This window comes from Micromys minutus, assembly GCF_963924665.1.
Source record: "Micromys minutus genome assembly, chromosome: 11".
NCBI classification, from domain to species: domain Eukaryota; kingdom Metazoa; phylum Chordata; class Mammalia; order Rodentia; family Muridae; genus Micromys; species Micromys minutus.
In genome coordinates, this window is record NC_137980.1 from 52,650,965 (window position 1) to 52,666,979 (window position 16,015).

The 16,015-nt window shown below is 50.5% G+C and overlaps 1 protein-coding gene across 1 annotated transcript; it reads left to right on the top strand.

The window, feature by feature from the left end:
• Positions 1 to 5,785: 5,785 nt before the first annotated feature.
• On the top strand, positions 5,786 to 15,122 carry E2F1 (E2F transcription factor 1). Its single transcript, XM_080925063.1, has 7 exons — positions 5,786 to 6,106; positions 10,836 to 10,926; positions 11,249 to 11,468; positions 12,219 to 12,371; positions 13,822 to 13,936; positions 14,030 to 14,246; positions 14,339 to 15,122. The coding sequence occupies exons 1-7, from the start codon at positions 5,861 to 5,863 to the stop codon at positions 14,584 to 14,586; spliced, it is 1,290 nt and encodes a 429-aa protein (XP_080781189.1). The 5' UTR covers positions 5,786 to 5,860; the 3' UTR covers positions 14,587 to 15,122.
• Positions 15,123 to 16,015: the final 893 nt, after the last annotated feature.

Sequence of the window (16,015 nt, forward strand, 5' to 3'; positions counted from 1 at the left end):
ATGATCCCTCAGAAGTTTCTTCCACCAAACATATGGGCTGACTGATGGCTAGGACCACACAGTGACACCAGGAATGTCTGCTTTCTCTTTGCTCCCATGTGCAAGTCTTATTCTTCATGACCTGCAGACAAGAGACACTGTTGGTACCCAAGTAATGTGGCATTTACTGGGGACCCCTCTGTGCCCCCCAGGACAGGATGTGTGAGGAATTGCAGACTCACCTGGAACAGCAGGGCAAGTTGGACATAATCACGGCCCAAGGCTGGCAAGTGAGTTCAGTTGTGACCAGGGGAGGAAGCAGGAGCTGCTCAGCACCTTTGATGTCCCGTCCTAGTATTGCCAATTGCCAGCGACTACAGGTTTTGGTTTTGCTTCATTTTGTTTGATAGAGGGTGTCACGTAGCCTAGGGTAGCCCTGAGCTTGCTAGATAGCTAAGGATGACTTCCCACTTCTGATGCTTCTGCTTCTACCTCTCTAGTGCTGGGATTGCGGGTGTGTACAACCAGTTTAATGCAGAGCTGGGAATGGGCCCCAGGGCGCTGTGAATGCTAGGCAAGCATTTTCTCCAACTGAGCTATACCCTACACCCTATTTCTGTTTGCTGGTTTGGTTTGTTGTTGTTTGTTTTTCGAGACAGACAGGGTTTCTATGTGTAACCCTAGTGTCCTGGAACTTACTCTGCAGACCAGGCTGGCCTTGAAGTCAGGGATTAGCCTGTCTCTGCTTCCCAAGTGCTGGGATTAAAGGTCTATTACCAGTTTTATCAGAAATCCGGGTGCTTGAGTTTCAAGATTAAACCATTCTGTGGGCCAGTCTGAAAACTACTTCCTGTTTCTTCATCTCACCCTAACACCTGTGCTAGTACTGCTCCCCACATTCAGGGGTCTGGGACAAGCACAACCTCTCCCGAACCAAGGCACGGTCACCCAGGCAGGGTGAGCTGGCTCTCAATGCTTGCCTTTGTATGAGACCACCTCTCCAGTGGGTCGGGGGGCCTACGCATTCAGAGCTGGCATGGTGACAGAACATCTCTAGGGACAGTAAACTGCCAGTCAGTGTAGCGTCATGGGATCAGTCAAGAGGAACGAGATGTCGCAGATGCAGAACTCCCCACTGCCTTCTGCCAGGACTCAACAATGGAGGCCTCAGTGCCCCTTAATGACATGAAGTCACCATAGAGACGTTTCTTCCAATTATGTGTCACTTGTAATGATGGGATACTCATGTTTAGAATTCTTCTTTATTTTTAACTAAGAATGTATATTTATGGGAGGTTTGTGTGGAGGAAATAGATTTAAATTATCTCTGTCACGTGTCAAACTTCTTAACGAGCGAGCGTATTGTGCAGGTCCCATGGAAGTAATTCTTCAGTCTTGTACTAGCCTGCAGGCTACAGGTATCTCAGATGCATTTGCTTTCCTCATGGATAAAGAGAGGGCTCATGGATGAAGAGCCCCAGCTTCTACAATCTCTCTCTCTCCCTCCTCCCCTCACACACACACACACACACACACACACCAGGTGTTCAGTAAACAGCATGGCACAGATGAGTGAGGTTCAAGGGAAATGACTGTGAACCTTGCTCACACAGCCCAGGATTCCTTTAATGTCTGTTTAAATATTCAGAGTGACAGGTCCAGCCACTTACTGCTTCACCATTCTGCTTGCTTGTTTATTTATTTGATTATTTTGAGACAGGGTTTCTCTGTGTAGCCCTGGTTGTCCTGGAACTCACTCTGTAGACTGTGCTAGCCTAGAAACCAGAGATCTAACCTGCCTCTGCCTTCCAAGGGCTGGGATTAAAGGCTTGAGCCACCACATCCATTCTGCATCTCAGAAAGAACCAGAGGCAAGATGTCTCCAGGGAGAAGGCACAGGACCAGGAGCCACCACCTCTATGTTCTCCTTTAGAGATGGGGTTGGTGTAGGTTGTGGTAGGTACCTACTAACCAAGCCAGAATCCACCCTTATATCCTTTGGAAGCCTCAAATCAAATCCTAATTCTGGCTCCTGGGACATTATCAAGGGCAGCCCTGGATTTTGCAGAGGAACAGGCTAAGTTCCCACCTCACTTTGCTGTGTGACCTTGAGCTGTGAGGGACCCTCTCTGAGCCGATTCCCTTCTGCATCCAGCAGATAAACAAGCTTCACTTCGGGGATTATGAGGTTGAAAGAAGAGCATCAATTGAGGTGGTTGCCAGTGATGGTGGATTAGTGTTTGGATGCCAGTCAGCCTCAGAAGAACTGCTGACTCTGAGAACAGCCTTATCAGGATCTTCCAGGCTCTGGGCAGAGGGGTCCAACTCTGTAGCTCTTTTTAGCTGTCCACTTAATAACAGGTCCAGAAGTCCATTTTCTTACTGGAAAATCTGGTTCTCACCCTACACCCCTTTCTGCTGCTCAGGGCCTGGGGTGCTGGTAAGAAATGACACCTCTGTCATTTGGATATATAGTTTATTTATTTATTTATGTTTTTTAAAAGAAAAGGTTTTATTGTGTAACTCTGACTGGCCTGGAATTCTGTATAGAGCCGGCACGTCTTGAATTTACAGAGATCCACCTGACTCTGCCTCCTAAGTGCTGAAATTAAAGTCAGGCACCACCTTACCTGGTAAGATCCACTCCCTCTTTTTAATGGATATGACTGTTTCTCCCTGTATGGCTCACATGTCTTTGACTCTTTAGATTGAGACGACCTTCCAACCCTGACCCCCTGAGTGCCTGTGACTTTAAGCACTTATAGGATGTGAGGTTAAATATTTTGGAAGAGTAAAGCTTTGCAAAGCCCTTGGCCTCCCCAACTCTGGGTGGCATAGCCTTTTAACCTTCTAGGAAAACTTGAGTTTAATCATCGTAAAATGGGACAGTATTATGTTTCCCCCTCCAGCAACCATCTTGATATATAACAGATGCTCAGTGTTTGTTGAATGACTATTGAGAAGCAGAAGGCTTTACAAAAGCGAGTGTCCTTGTTAATGGATCCCTTAGGAAAGCTAGGAGACAGCAAACTGTACATCTGATATGAGAATGTGCCAACCTCTCTCATCCCCCGGCAACGCGGTGTCAGGCTTGGCTATGCTGAAGGTTAGCCTTCAGCCTCTCTACTGTGCTGTGGAGAATGGGCACAGGCAGACCCAGGTCAGGGGATCTAGCATGGGCTGCATTCTGTTACTGAATTTGCAGGCACTAGCCCTGAGTGGGCCTCACTTTCCCATCTGTACAGTGAAAGGCTCATGTGCTCTCTGTGGTTCTTCCCTGTTCTGACACATTCCAGGATTTCCAATGAGTAATTTCACAAACTGTTCGTGAGTGGGGGAAGGGAAGCCACTCTTGCTGCTTTCCAAACCACCACAGAGTCTACAGAATACATCGGAGTCCCTCTGCTCTTAGTCTCAGGAAAACTTGAGATGGCCGAGTCAAGATCTAGGTGCCCCCATCCCCGGTTATTTTTTACACAAAACTGAACTGAAAAGCATCCTTGGAGCTGCAATCTGCTTGTTTTATAACAGGATCTCATGTATCCCTAACTGCCTATATGGCCAAGGATGAACTAGAGCTCTCCTGGTCTCCCATCTACCGGCTGGGGTTCCTGGCGTGTGCTGTAGGAGTTGTAAATTCCACTTCACTCCCCATTTGTTTTCAAAGATCAACACATTATCTGGGGGCATCCGTGTCCCGTGTCTCTTGGTTTACATTTTTATTTGTTTATTCCTGCTCTATCACAGTCCATGCCATCCTGGGACTGACTCTCTTCAGTCTTGACCAAAAGATTCCAAACTGGAGCTGGGTATAGCAGTATAGTGGCACAACGGTGTAGCTGGTATATCGGTACAGCTGTGTGGCGGTGTAGCGGTATAGCAGTGTAGCGGTGTAGAGGTATAGTGGTGTAGTGGTGTAGCGGTATAGCTGGTATATCGGTGTAGCGGTGTAGTGGTATAGTGGCCCAAGCATGAAATCCTAGCACTCAGGAGGCAGTTCAGGAAGGTTACACTGAGTCATTTTGAGTTACTACACAGCAAGATTCCATCTCTTAAAAAGGGGGATAAACCGGGCATAGTGGCCAGCACTTGGGAGGCAGAAACAGGCGGATTTAACTGTGTTCCAGGGTAGTCAGAGCCAGATAATGAGACCCCGTCTCAAAAAAACAAACAAACAAGATATCCATCCCCGCAAAACAACCCAAAAAACAAGAGGCTGAGGACTGGTTCTAAACTGGCCAAGCCAGGGTGGTTCAAAGTTAAATGGTGCCTTGGTATTTCTGGGCCTTGGGAAATCACAGCCTCCTTATGTGTCTTGTTCACCTCTGCCCCCAGCCCCCATTTCTCTCATACCCAGAAAGGGTTTGAGAAACAGCTCCTGCTAAGCCAGCCCAGAGTAACTGAAAGTTGGGACCGAGATAAAGTAGCACGAGGCAATGGAGAAAGTAACCCCAGCTTGAGAGCTCCCTGTAGCTTACACTGGACTTGGGGACTTGAATATTGTCAGCTACTTTTTTCTAGTGGTCATCCCCACCCGCGAGGGCAGGAAGTTTGCAGGTCCTGTTTTACTCTCACTCTTCTATTTCCAGTATTGGCACGTTGCCCAGTAGAGAGGACAATAATGCTGATCAGGTGGGCTGACCTGAGCAATCAGAAATGCTGATTAAAGCCACATCCATACGCATTCTCCCTGTCCCAGCGCCACCCTCTGTGAGGCCTAAAACTGGGAGCGATCTCTTCACATCTCAATCCTCTCAGTTCCCTTTTTTCCTCTTTGCTAGGCCAGGAGTCAAGGTCTGGACTGAGGATGGGACAGGCTTTTAAGCGTTTGTGATTTTTTTAAGAAAGATTTATTTATTTTATTTCATATATGTGAGTACTGTTGCTCTCTTAAAACAGACCAGAAGACGGTATCAGATCCCATTACAGATGGTTGTGAGCCATCATGTGGTTGCTGGGATTTGAACTCGGAACCTCTGGAAGAGCAGTCAGTGCTCTTAACCACTGTGCCATCTCTCCAGGGTCTCACTTTGTAGTCCTGGATGGCTTGAACTCGGAAGATCCGCCTGCCTCTGCCTCCCAAGTGCTGGGATTAAAACAGACGCCATTGTGGGGAGTGACCACATGGATGAACGCTAGCTGGGCACTGGCTACTAAAGAAATTTCAGTAAAACGAGACTGAGATCAAAGCCACACATCCTTACTCATTTTCTGGCACCTCTCTGGGTCTTGGCTTCTGGATGGGGAACGCAAGATGTGAACTCATGGACTAAATGGGTCTTAAGAGCGGAGATGTGGCTGAAGCGAGCTTTGGAGGTAAGCCTGCTCGTGCAGAAGAGGCAGTTTCTGGACTGTACACTGAGGGGGTGGAGACCACAGGTTGAGGGCTTAAGGGGTCATGTGGTACGTGGGGACTGCCGGACGTGCAGAACCGAGTACAAAGTTTGTTCTCTTCACCAGACCCCGCCACCCAACGAGTAGGCGGTGAAGGGGGCGGGGTCCACTGCCCACGCCCCCTGCAGGGCACAGCGAGAGGCAGAGGGGAGAAGCCGCCCGGCACCGCCCGGACAAAGCCTGCGCGCGCCCCACCCCGGGATTGGCCACCCCGCCCCTGGTCCCACCCTCCGTTGCCTGCCCCGCACGCCGCGACCAATGTCCGCCACCGGAGCCGCCGTCGTCACAGCCGCGCCTGCCAATGGAGGAGGCGCTCGGCGGCGCGTGGCTCTTTCGCGGCAAAAAGGATTTGGCGCGTAAAAGTGGCCGGGACTTTGCAGGCAGCGGCGGCCGGGCGGAGCGGGATCGAGCCCTCGCCGCGGCCTGCAGCCATGGGCCCGCGCCGCCGCCGCCGCCTGCCTCCGGGGCCACGCGGGCCGTGAGCGCCATGGCCGTAGCCCCCGCGGGCGGCCAGCACGCGCCGGCGCTGGAGGCCCTGCTCGGGGCGGGCGCGCTGCGGCTGCTCGACTCCTCGCAGATCGTCATCATCTCCACCGCGCCCGATGTCGGCGCCCCGCAGCTCCCCGCCGCGCCGCCCGCTGGCCCTCGCGATCCTGACGTGCTGCTCTTCGCCACGCCGCAGGCGCCCCGACCCGCGCCTAGTGCACCGCGCCCGGCTCTCGGCCGCCCGCCGGTACGGACCCTAGACGCGGGCGGGGGAGGGGCGGGCTGCAGCGCTGGGCGGCGCGGAGCCTGGGCTGGGCCTCAGGGCTCCGCCCCGGGGTGCGCGCTGCCTGACTGCCCTGCCTGTCTGTCTGCTGAGCCTTGCTCCGGGCCTCAGCGTCTTCCCCAGGGCGGCGGATTCATGAATGATAATGGCTCACGTGTATTCAGCTGGTGCTTGCTTAGTGCACACCCGGGGTTTGGCACTCTTGGAGTCGGCCGAAATTCTCAACTCTGTTGTGAGCTGGGTGTTGTCACGTGCCCATTTGTCAGAGGGAGGAACTGAGGTCCAGAGACAGGGAAGTGCTTTACGAAGCTGCAGATGGTGGGGATGGTATTTGAATTTATGTCTGCTGGCTTGCTGCAGAACCTATGGCTAGGTAATGCGCATGGTTGCTTGTTGGAAGTGAATGAGGGTGACTGTTGGAAATATGTTCGAGAGACCCTCCTTAGTGGCTCTGCCAGGTGCCGGCCTGGCCTTCTAGGCCTCTGGGGATAGGCCTCTTGATTGGGAGGCCTTTTCTGCAGGGGCGGGGTTCTGGGCCAGCTGCTGCAACCCTTCTTCTGCCTGTCCTTCCATCTGCCACCCTTCCAGCCCCTGGTTGCCATGGAACTTTATTAATCAGGCGGACAGAACCCTGAGCCTCTGGAAGGCTGGGTAGGCTGGGCCCCTAAGAAGGGGCCTCCAGTTCCTGGAGAGAGAAGACATGGGAGGGAGATCCCCTGGATAAAGTCTTTTCCTGATCCTAAGCAGCAAGTAGCTCAAGGCCAGTTTAGGCTGGGGGCCTAGAAAGGGCAGCCAAGTGGAGAGTGGAACTTGGATCTAAGCAGGGGCAGGCTTAGCGAGTGGGCCACCAACTTTATTGTAGGGGTGGAGCGAGCGGGAGGGGTTCGCAGCAGGGGGCTTGGAGCAAGTGGGAGGGACAAGGCCCAGTAGAGAGTAGAAGCTGTTCAACCGAAGGGATGTGGGTGGCAGCTGGTCCTGAGGCATCTTAGAGAAGGCCCATAGCCCCCTTGGCCCTGTGCCCAGTGCTGCCTTCCTTCCGGAATCACCAAGATGCTAATAATAATAATAGCAACCACCATTGTTTTGAGGATGTTTTGTGTGCCAGGCTCTGTGCTAAGCACTTCACCCGCTTAACCCTGTGGGCAACCTTACTTTTTCATCCTTCTCATAGATGAGGCTGAGGCCCACAAATGATGGAACTTCTTAATCATTCTTCTAGGGAGCAGTATTTCCTGATTGTTAAAGGCCTTTTCTCCCAGTGAGGAAGCAGGCCAGTATTTGGTGGGTCAGCTGGCTTTTCTTCCGTGTACCCCAAGGGCCTAGACCTATAGATAAGAGCCTGGGCCCTGGGCAGGTATTCTGCATTTGACTAAACACTCCATTAGCTCAAGTTGTGGAGTTAGTCCCCATTATGTGCTAGGTGCAGAGGTAGTTAAAGGATTCCCTGCCCCATGGTACTTAAGGGCCAGCAAACATTTTCTGTGGGAGAGGTTGACACCATCCTGGAGCCAAAGGCCAGGAATGCAAGTCTGGATTTTGGCCTCTACTGACTGCTTTGGAATTTGGGGGGGGGTAGTCCTTGAAATAAGCTACAGGCTTGGCTTCCACCCAGTGAGCACTTGCTGGGTACTTCCTGTGTACCTCTGTGCACCTCTTTGCAGTTCAGACATTCCTCCTTGCCCTACTTGCCTACCTACTTCTGTCTTGTCATGGCTGTGTGTGTGTGTGTGTGTGTGTGTGTGTGTGTAGATTGGGGGGGGGCTTGTTACCTAGGGAGAAGCAGAGACAGAATTGACATGTTCAAGGCCAGCCAGGGTTACACAGTGAAAGCTTACCTTAAAGTAAGTTGGGCTGGAGATTCACTTCAGCCATTGAAAACACTTGCTACTCTATTATGACATCTTGGTTTGGATCTCAGCCCCGACACTGAGGTCACAGATGGCTAACTCCAGTTTAATGGGGTTTGATATTGTGTTCTCCTGTCCTTGGGTGCCCATGTTCACATACATTTCATACGGACACAGTTCTCTTTTTAAAAAGAAAATAATTTAAAAGGAAATTAGTTGAATAAAAATAAATTACATATAACAACACCAACAGTCTATTTTGGTTAATTGACATATCTTATAATCCAAGCAAGCAAGAACAAGGATACTGAGTCTTGAGTTCAAAGCACTACAAAGACCCTGTTTCAAAACAGTTACAGCGAGAAGCTGAGGTTTCCCATTATAATGTAATACTTGTCTACTGTGGAAAGTATGTGGCACCATACATTAAATCTGTAAAAGACAGGCTTAGGGTAGAAAGCCAGGTCACTGAGCACTTAATGCTGTTAGGGGTTGACCCCAGAATTGAGTGCATACCGAATAAGTACGCTGCTAGTCCCCGGTCTTCGTTTGTTTTTAATAGTTCTAAAGTTTCTGAGAGCCATGTGCCATGGCTCCTTTATAACTAGTACTTGGGAAGTAGCGGTATAAGGATCAGGAGTTCAAGGTTTTCCTGAGCCTGATCCATGTTCAAACAGTACGTCATTCACATTGCCCAGAGGAGGCAACAGTCTGCCCTGGCTCTCCCGCCTAAGCGCCCCTGTTTCTGAAACACACTCTGTTAGAAACTGGAGAACAGCTCCTGAGATTTTTTTTAGTCCAGGAAGGGACCATATATGCATTAGCCTGTCACAGTGGTTTCCTTGTATGTCTGTGAGAACATTCTGTGCTGGCCTGGGCTCGCCTTCGGTCTTACTGAGACTTCATGCTGTTCCAGGGACTACATAAAGCTTTTGTGCCCTTCCTGTGATGGATGCTTGAAGCATTCAGCTATCCGTTTCTTCACCCGTAGATTTTGGGATCTTGGTGCTAGGGTTGTCTAAAGATGAGTGGCAGACAATCATCAGTCTGAGTCCTTACTTTAAAGCTTGTCTTTGGAGACGGGCAAGAGCATTCCTGGAACGGGGCTGTGTCGGTCATGGGGCGAATGCATGTTACTTGGATTTCTCCCTGGCTACAGACAGGTCTTCTAAGGTCGACACTGCCTTAGGTCCTGCAGTCAGACAAGAGTTTGCTGAGGAAATGATTGGGAATTTAGTTACCTGCCTGCGTATATGGTGGTCTGACTCTCATGTCCTCTTCCTGGGTTTCCAGGAGTGGGTGGCAGGGTGAGGGTGGGGAGTCTAGTCAGCACCTGTTGACTGATACTGAGGCCTGTGGCAGGCAGGAATGCAGAGGTTTACTGATCCAGTGTCCAGTGACACTTTCTAGGCAGACGGTACCGGGAGGACAGGCACGTCTGCAGTGGTTTGTAACGGAGAGGCCAGCTTTGAGGTAGTAGAGAGAGAGGACAGTCGGGGCTCTCTGAAGCAATCTTTAAGGGTTCTGCAGGAGGCAGCTACAGGAGGAGAGGGCACAGGACAGCCTTAGAGTGGGGACTGGAAGAAGCTCGTCTCCACAGTTCATGTGAGGAGTGCTGTGGGAAGGCTTTACTGAGGCGGAGTGATGTAGTGGGAGACCAGCGTGGGGACAGCTGTCCTGTCCAGTGGGAGGGTGAGAATGCCTGCGGGTGGAATTCTTGGCAAAAGAATGTGACAGGTACTGGGCCCGGTTGAGAGGGTCTAGTTGAGAAAGGCCCGAGGAGAGCAAGTGTGGTCCAGTTAGTGTGTTTTGAGCTATCTGTGGGATTTCAGGGTCCTTCCCGTCACTGTGAAGTTAGAACTTATGTTAGAGGGCATGAAGATTAGCAGGTCCAGGTCTTTCTTAGACAGACTTGGGTAGGAACTGTGGCTCTGCCACGTCTCTGTGGCCTTACACATAGGTTGTAAGTGGAGCTGTGGTGGTGCCAGTCCAGAGAGCAGAGTACACTGAACACAAAACAGTGAGTGAGCCCCAGCTACTGCCACGGCTATAGGTTTGTGAGTGAGTTGCCTGGGGGACCTACACCTCCCTTGGTGTTTTAAAGCACTTGTTCTGTAGTCTCTGTGGGTCAGGACTTGAGTGCGATTTAGCCAGTGCTTCTAGCCTGAGGTGGAATCCTGCAGCAGCCAGGAAGCTCCCTGGCTCTAACTGGAAGTGGGACTAAGGTTCCAGGCTTGCCACGGTCCTCACTGGAGGAGTTCTCAGCTCTTGCCATAGGACTTATCTTTAGGGCTACTTGAGAGTATGGCACAAAGCTTTCTTCCGCCCCCTGCCACCTCAGAAGAAGCACCACTGCGGCAGTGGCCAGTCTCAGAAGTGACACCATCACTCACAGCTTGCATTTAAGGGGAGAAAGTTAGCACTTCTCTTTGAAAGCCCAATGCTGTACATGGGAGGTAGAGGCAGAAAGATAAATTCAAGGTTATCCTTGGCTACATAGTACCAGCCTGGACTAAATAGCGGGACCTTATATTTGTAAGAACTAAGACTAATTGGTAGATTGTGTGGTAGTCTTCACAAGGCATTTATTTTATTCTCTAGCATTACAGAGATGATTGCTGATGTATTTAAAAACCACCACCAGCCCTAGGGAGATAATGTTGGATCTAAAGTTTGAACCCAGGCCTTTAGCCTTGTACTTGACCTCAGGGTCCGTTTTCTGTTCGCACACCTGGGCATCCCAACGGAGAAGTAAGACTGGGGCTGGGGTACCAAGCCCTTTCTTAGCCCTGTCTTCTGTGCTGTCAGTCCTGGTTATTGGGCATTTTCCTGTGTTTCTGCCACAGGTGAAACGGAGGCTGGATCTGGAGACTGACCATCAGTGCCTGGCTGGTAGCAGCGGGCCGTTCCGGGGCAGAGGCCGCCACCCAGGGAAAGGTGCCCATTGACTCCAGCTTCTCAGGCCCATACTGGGGGAGGGGCGTGGAATACATGGTTGTAGTCTCTGGGGCCCCAGCAGGCGGCTGGAATGGCTGTCTAACAGGACTTATTCAGGCCTTGGAGGTGGGGAGTTGCCCAGCTACAAGAGGAATGCTTTGGTTGGCAGACGACAGCCACAGAGCCTTTCTGTTTGGCCTGACTAAGGGGAAAGAGTCATCTGCCTCCTGCCTCATCTTGCCACTTTATGTTACTAGGGAGACAGGCCTGTTGGGGGCAGGCTGAGTGAGGAACCCTGCCTAGCCTAACCCCTGCCCCCCAGGTGTGAAATCTCCAGGGGAGAAGTCACGATATGAGACCTCACTAAATCTGACCACCAAACGCTTCTTGGAGCTGCTGAGCCACTCAGCTGATGGTGTTGTTGACCTGAACTGGGCAGCTGAGGTGCTGAAGGTGCAGAAACGGCGCATCTATGACATCACCAATGTCCTGGAGGGCATTCAGCTCATTGCCAAGAAGTCCAAGAATCATATCCAGTGGCTGTAAGTACTCATCAGGCAGGTGGGCAGGTAGCAGCCAGATCAAGCCAATTTTTGCTTACAGTGGCTTCCTGCGTTCCCAACAGCTGGGAAACCAAGGTCGGAAGAGAGTTACTTTTCCCGGGGTTATAGAAGGCGAAGAAGTACTGGCCTTGCAGACACCCAGTTCCCTATAGCTGTACAAGGCTTCCCATATGTACACACACACACACACACACACACACACACACACACACACACACTTTTGCCTTGCTGAAGGTTTCCTGTTCCTTCCCCCATTGGTGCCCATTCTTAGACCACTGTCTACCACCATTCCAGCTTTTGCTGTCATCATTGAGCTTGGCCTTACAGACCCTTTGGTTTTGTTACTCTTGTGCCTTCGCCTCCCCAGGCGTCCTGCTGCCTTCTCTGGCATATCTGCCTTGGTTCTTCATTCTGTATTATTGTCTTTTCACTTGATAGTGTGTCTCAGAAATGTTTTTATGTACAACTGATTCAGCTGTGTCGTTCCATGGCATGTTTGTGCTATTACTTTCTTACCTGCCTCCTTGGTGGGGATATATAAGTATTTGTTGACCGATCAGGCATTTTACTGAGCCCATGCCAGCCTAACTCAAAGCCTAGTTGTGGAGCAGAGCCACAGAAGAAAAAGAACTTGCCAGCTTCTCACGTAATAGTGGCGGCAATAGATCGTCTTGGGCTAGGGCTGACGATGTGCTCAAGGTCGGCTAATTCTTCACTGGCTTCCCACAGAGGCAGCCACACCATGGTGGGGATCGGTAAGCGGCTTGAAGGCCTGACCCAGGACCTGCAGCAACTGCAGGAGAGTGAGCAGCAGCTGGATCACCTGATGCGCATCTGTACCACACAGCTGCAACTGCTTTCTGAGGACTCAGACAGCCAGCGATATCCTTGGATTGGTCGGGGTGCATTGAAAGCAGGTTTGGCCAGTGGTGGCGCCACACTGCTGAGACCATAGAGAATACCTAGGGCTTGGATTATAAAAGTTTCTGATTTTGGAAATGACCTGGCTCTGCATTTAATCACCACATGATACCAAACAAGTTACTTGGATTTTATTGGCCTCAGTTTCATCTGTAAAAGAGAGGACAGTAATATTCCATTTCTAAAATTGTACATACTTAAAAACACACACACACACAGAGCCAGGCATTGGTGGCACACACCTTTAGTCCCAGCACTTGAGAGGCAGAAGTAGGCAGATTTCTGAGTTTGAGGCCAGCCTGGTCTATAGAGCCAGTTCCAGGGCTACACAGAAATGCGTCTCAGAGAGAGAGAGGGAGAGAGGAAGAAGGACAGGCTAACGATTTGATAAATAGACGTGCTTTTGGCCAATCATGACCACCTGAGTTTGAGTCTTCAGTGGAAGGAGGAAACTAATGCCTGTAAGCTGTCCTCTGACCTATACATGTGCATTCATAAACATACTCCTGTGGCATGAGTGTGTACATACAGATACATAAAATTAACTTTTAAAATAAGTAATGCATTTTAAAAGAAGCCAAGGACTGGAGAGGTGGCTCAGCATTTGTTACTCTTACTGAGGACCCAAGTTCAAATCCTTTCGTTTACATGGTGGTCCTGTAATTTTCTTCTAGTGCTTCTGATGCCTTCTTCTGACCTCCAAAAGCACTGCATACTTGTGTGGTGCGTATACATGTAGGGAAAACAGAAAAGACCAGGCTGAGTATGGGGGTACAAGTCTAAAATCCAAACTCTTGGGAAACAGAGGAATGTGGATCTCTGAACTCACAGCTAGTCTGGTCTACATACTTCTAGGCTACACAATGAGACCCTGTCTCAAACAAAGAAGAAAAGCCCAGTATAGTGCTATATACTTGTAATCCAGGTATGAGACAGAAACTATAACATTGAAGGCCAATTGAGGTTATATAGTGAGACTCAAAAATAATCCCAGACACAGTGAGACCCTGTCACCAAAGAGAAAACCTAGTTCCAGTGATGACAAGCTTTCCTCTCATAGTCATTAATTTAGTTTCTGGTTGTAGCTTCAAAGTTAAGACTTTTTAATTCACAGAAAGAATTTGCATTAGAAAATGTGCCTTTTGGTGAATTATTGTTAATTAACAGCAAAATTGTCAAAATCAGTTTCCATTTTTCAGCCTGGAGACCTGTTGAGCATTTGATGTGGAATAGTTTGGAATTGGATGGGTAGACAGAATTACTGTGGGGGAAGTTGATGTTTGGGAATGAGATTCTGAGCACCTACTGTGTGCCAGGCCCGGGGCTGAGGGTGTCAAAACAGGAGTGACTAGGAAGGTATATGCTAAGTCAGTGGTACTGCAAAGGTCAAGTGGGCCTTGACTCCCCCAACCCTGGCCTACGTAACCTGCCAGGATCTTCGTAGCATCGCAGACCCTGCAGAACAGATGGTCATAGTGATCAAGGCCCCTCCTGAGACCCAACTGCAAGCTGTGGATTCTTCAGAGGTGAGACTTCAGACCTCAAGCCTGATCAAGACAGGGTGGGCTGGACTGGTGGTCACCTAGGCCTCACCTATACTGCCTGCTACTTTTACCTAGACATTTCAGATCTCCCTTAAGAGCAAACAAGGCCCCATCGATGTTTTCCTGTGTCCTGAGGAGAGTGCAGAGGGGCTTAGCCCTGGGACGACCTCATACCAGGACACATCTGGGGAGGACAGGATCGCAGACCCTGGGACCACAGGGCCTCCACCATCACCTCCCTCCACATCCCCAACCTTGGATCCCAGCCAATCCCTATTAGGCCTGGAGCAAGGTAGGTGGGGTCAGGGTTTGTTCTCTTTGGCAGGCAATCATGGCAGCCCTTCTGCTGGGTCGTTTCTAACCTGTAATGCCTCCTTTCTCCAGAAGCAGTATTGCCACGAATGGGCAACCTGAGGGCCCCCACGGAAGAAGACCGATTGTCACCACTGGTGGCTGCTGACTCACTCCTGGAGCATGTTAAAGAAGACTTCTCTGGGCTCCTCCCTGGGGAGTTCATCAGCCTTTCCCCACCCCACGAGGCCCTTGACTATCACTTTGGTCTCGAGGAGGGTGAGGGCATTAGAGAGCTCTTTGACTGTGACTTTGGGGACCTGACCCCTCTGGATTTCTGACAGAAGCCTAGGGACTCAGGGTGTCTGGAGAAGCCCACCTTGTCTGCAGCTTTGGAGCCTCCTGCCCTGGGCCATCCTTCCTGCTTCATTGGAATAGCACGATTCATACCCTCTTCTCTGTCCAGTAGCTTCTAGCTCTGGGGTTTGGTTGCTGCCACATTGAGCAGACCAAAAGGGGAAAGATGTTGTACAGTGTGTGTTCATGCACCCCATACTGCACACTGTGTACCTGGGGTGTGTGTGTGTGTCTGTGTTTGTGTGTCTGTGTATGTGTGTGTGCGAGCGCACACTGGGAAATGAAGGTGAGCACATCTGTATGTGTGCTGCAGACACATCCTGGTGTGTGCACATGTGTGCATGAATCCATGTGTGCGCATTGGGGTGGGAGTGGGGCTCTAACTGCACTTTTGGTGTCCTTGCTGCAGGGGCCCTATGAGGCCCAGGGTGGCTGCCTGCTTCCAGAATCCTGTGTGTCAGCCGGGTTGCATGGTGCAGCTTGGCTGGGTTTGCAGGGCAGCAAGAGCACTGCTTAAAAGTTTTCCGATCGAAGCTTTAATGGAGCATTTATTTATTTATCAAGGCCTGGCAAACCTGGGCAATAAGCAACGGGTAGGGGGGATGTGGGGCTGATACCCCAACTCCTTGTTCTCTGAAGCAAGGACAGGGTCCCCTACCCAAAAGGAGCTGAGGCCCAAGCAGTTTATTTATTGGGAAAGGGAGAGGGAGACAGACTGACAGCCATGGATGGGCTGGAGAAACATTCCCGTTTTTAGAAGGTTGTACCAGCACCCTGGCCGAATGCACGAGGGTGAGTGAGGACCTTGGCTGACTGAGCGGGTGGGTGTGGTCCTCCCTGTGGTTGAAGTGCTCCTCCACCGTCCTTACCCACCAGTCACCAGTCTGCACCTGTGTTTTCAAACAGTTCTGTTCCCTCCTGCTTTGATTTTAATAAACATTTTGATGATGTTAGGGCTGGGTTTGGGACTCTACACCAGTGTGAGGCTAGTGTTGGGGGGAATGTTCGTTCCCTGTTCCTATCTGACTTAATTTCCTTTCAGTTTGTAACCCCTTGAGAAGAAAACTGACCCAATGGTAGATAGGAAGTTATGCATGTTACCTGAGTACGGAAAAGGGCGTGTCAGAGTCAGCTTGCTGTGCACCTTCCGGTCATTTCTGAGCACTAGTAAAGATGGAGCACACACAGTGAATTGTATTTGTGTTGTTTGCTTTCCTGTGTGTATGTGCGTTGCAGCATTACCTCTAAGCCTTGTGAGAGGACCAGGGAATTTTCTGGAAGAGGTGCTGGGGCAGAGATCTGGGAGAAGGAAGGGGTGGCCGGAAATCCATGGCTGTAGGTGGAAGTCCTCTGAACTGAGCATTTACAATCTTAAGCTCTAAGGGTTCGGCGGGAGAGCATTGTTATCCTCAT

Bases quoted from the DNA above. Each gene is read 5' to 3' on its own strand.
- E2F1 (XM_080925063.1), top strand. From the start codon at position 5,861: ATGGCCGTAGCCCCCGCGGGCGGCCAGCACGCGCCGGCGCTGGAGGCC. The intron at 6,107-10,835 runs GTACGGACCCTA...TTTCTGCCACAG, and splicing joins CGGCTCTCGGCCGCCCGCCG to GTGAAACGGAGGCTGGATCT. The intron at 10,927-11,248 runs GTGCCCATTGAC...CCTGCCCCCCAG, and splicing joins AGGCCGCCACCCAGGGAAAG to GTGTGAAATCTCCAGGGGAG.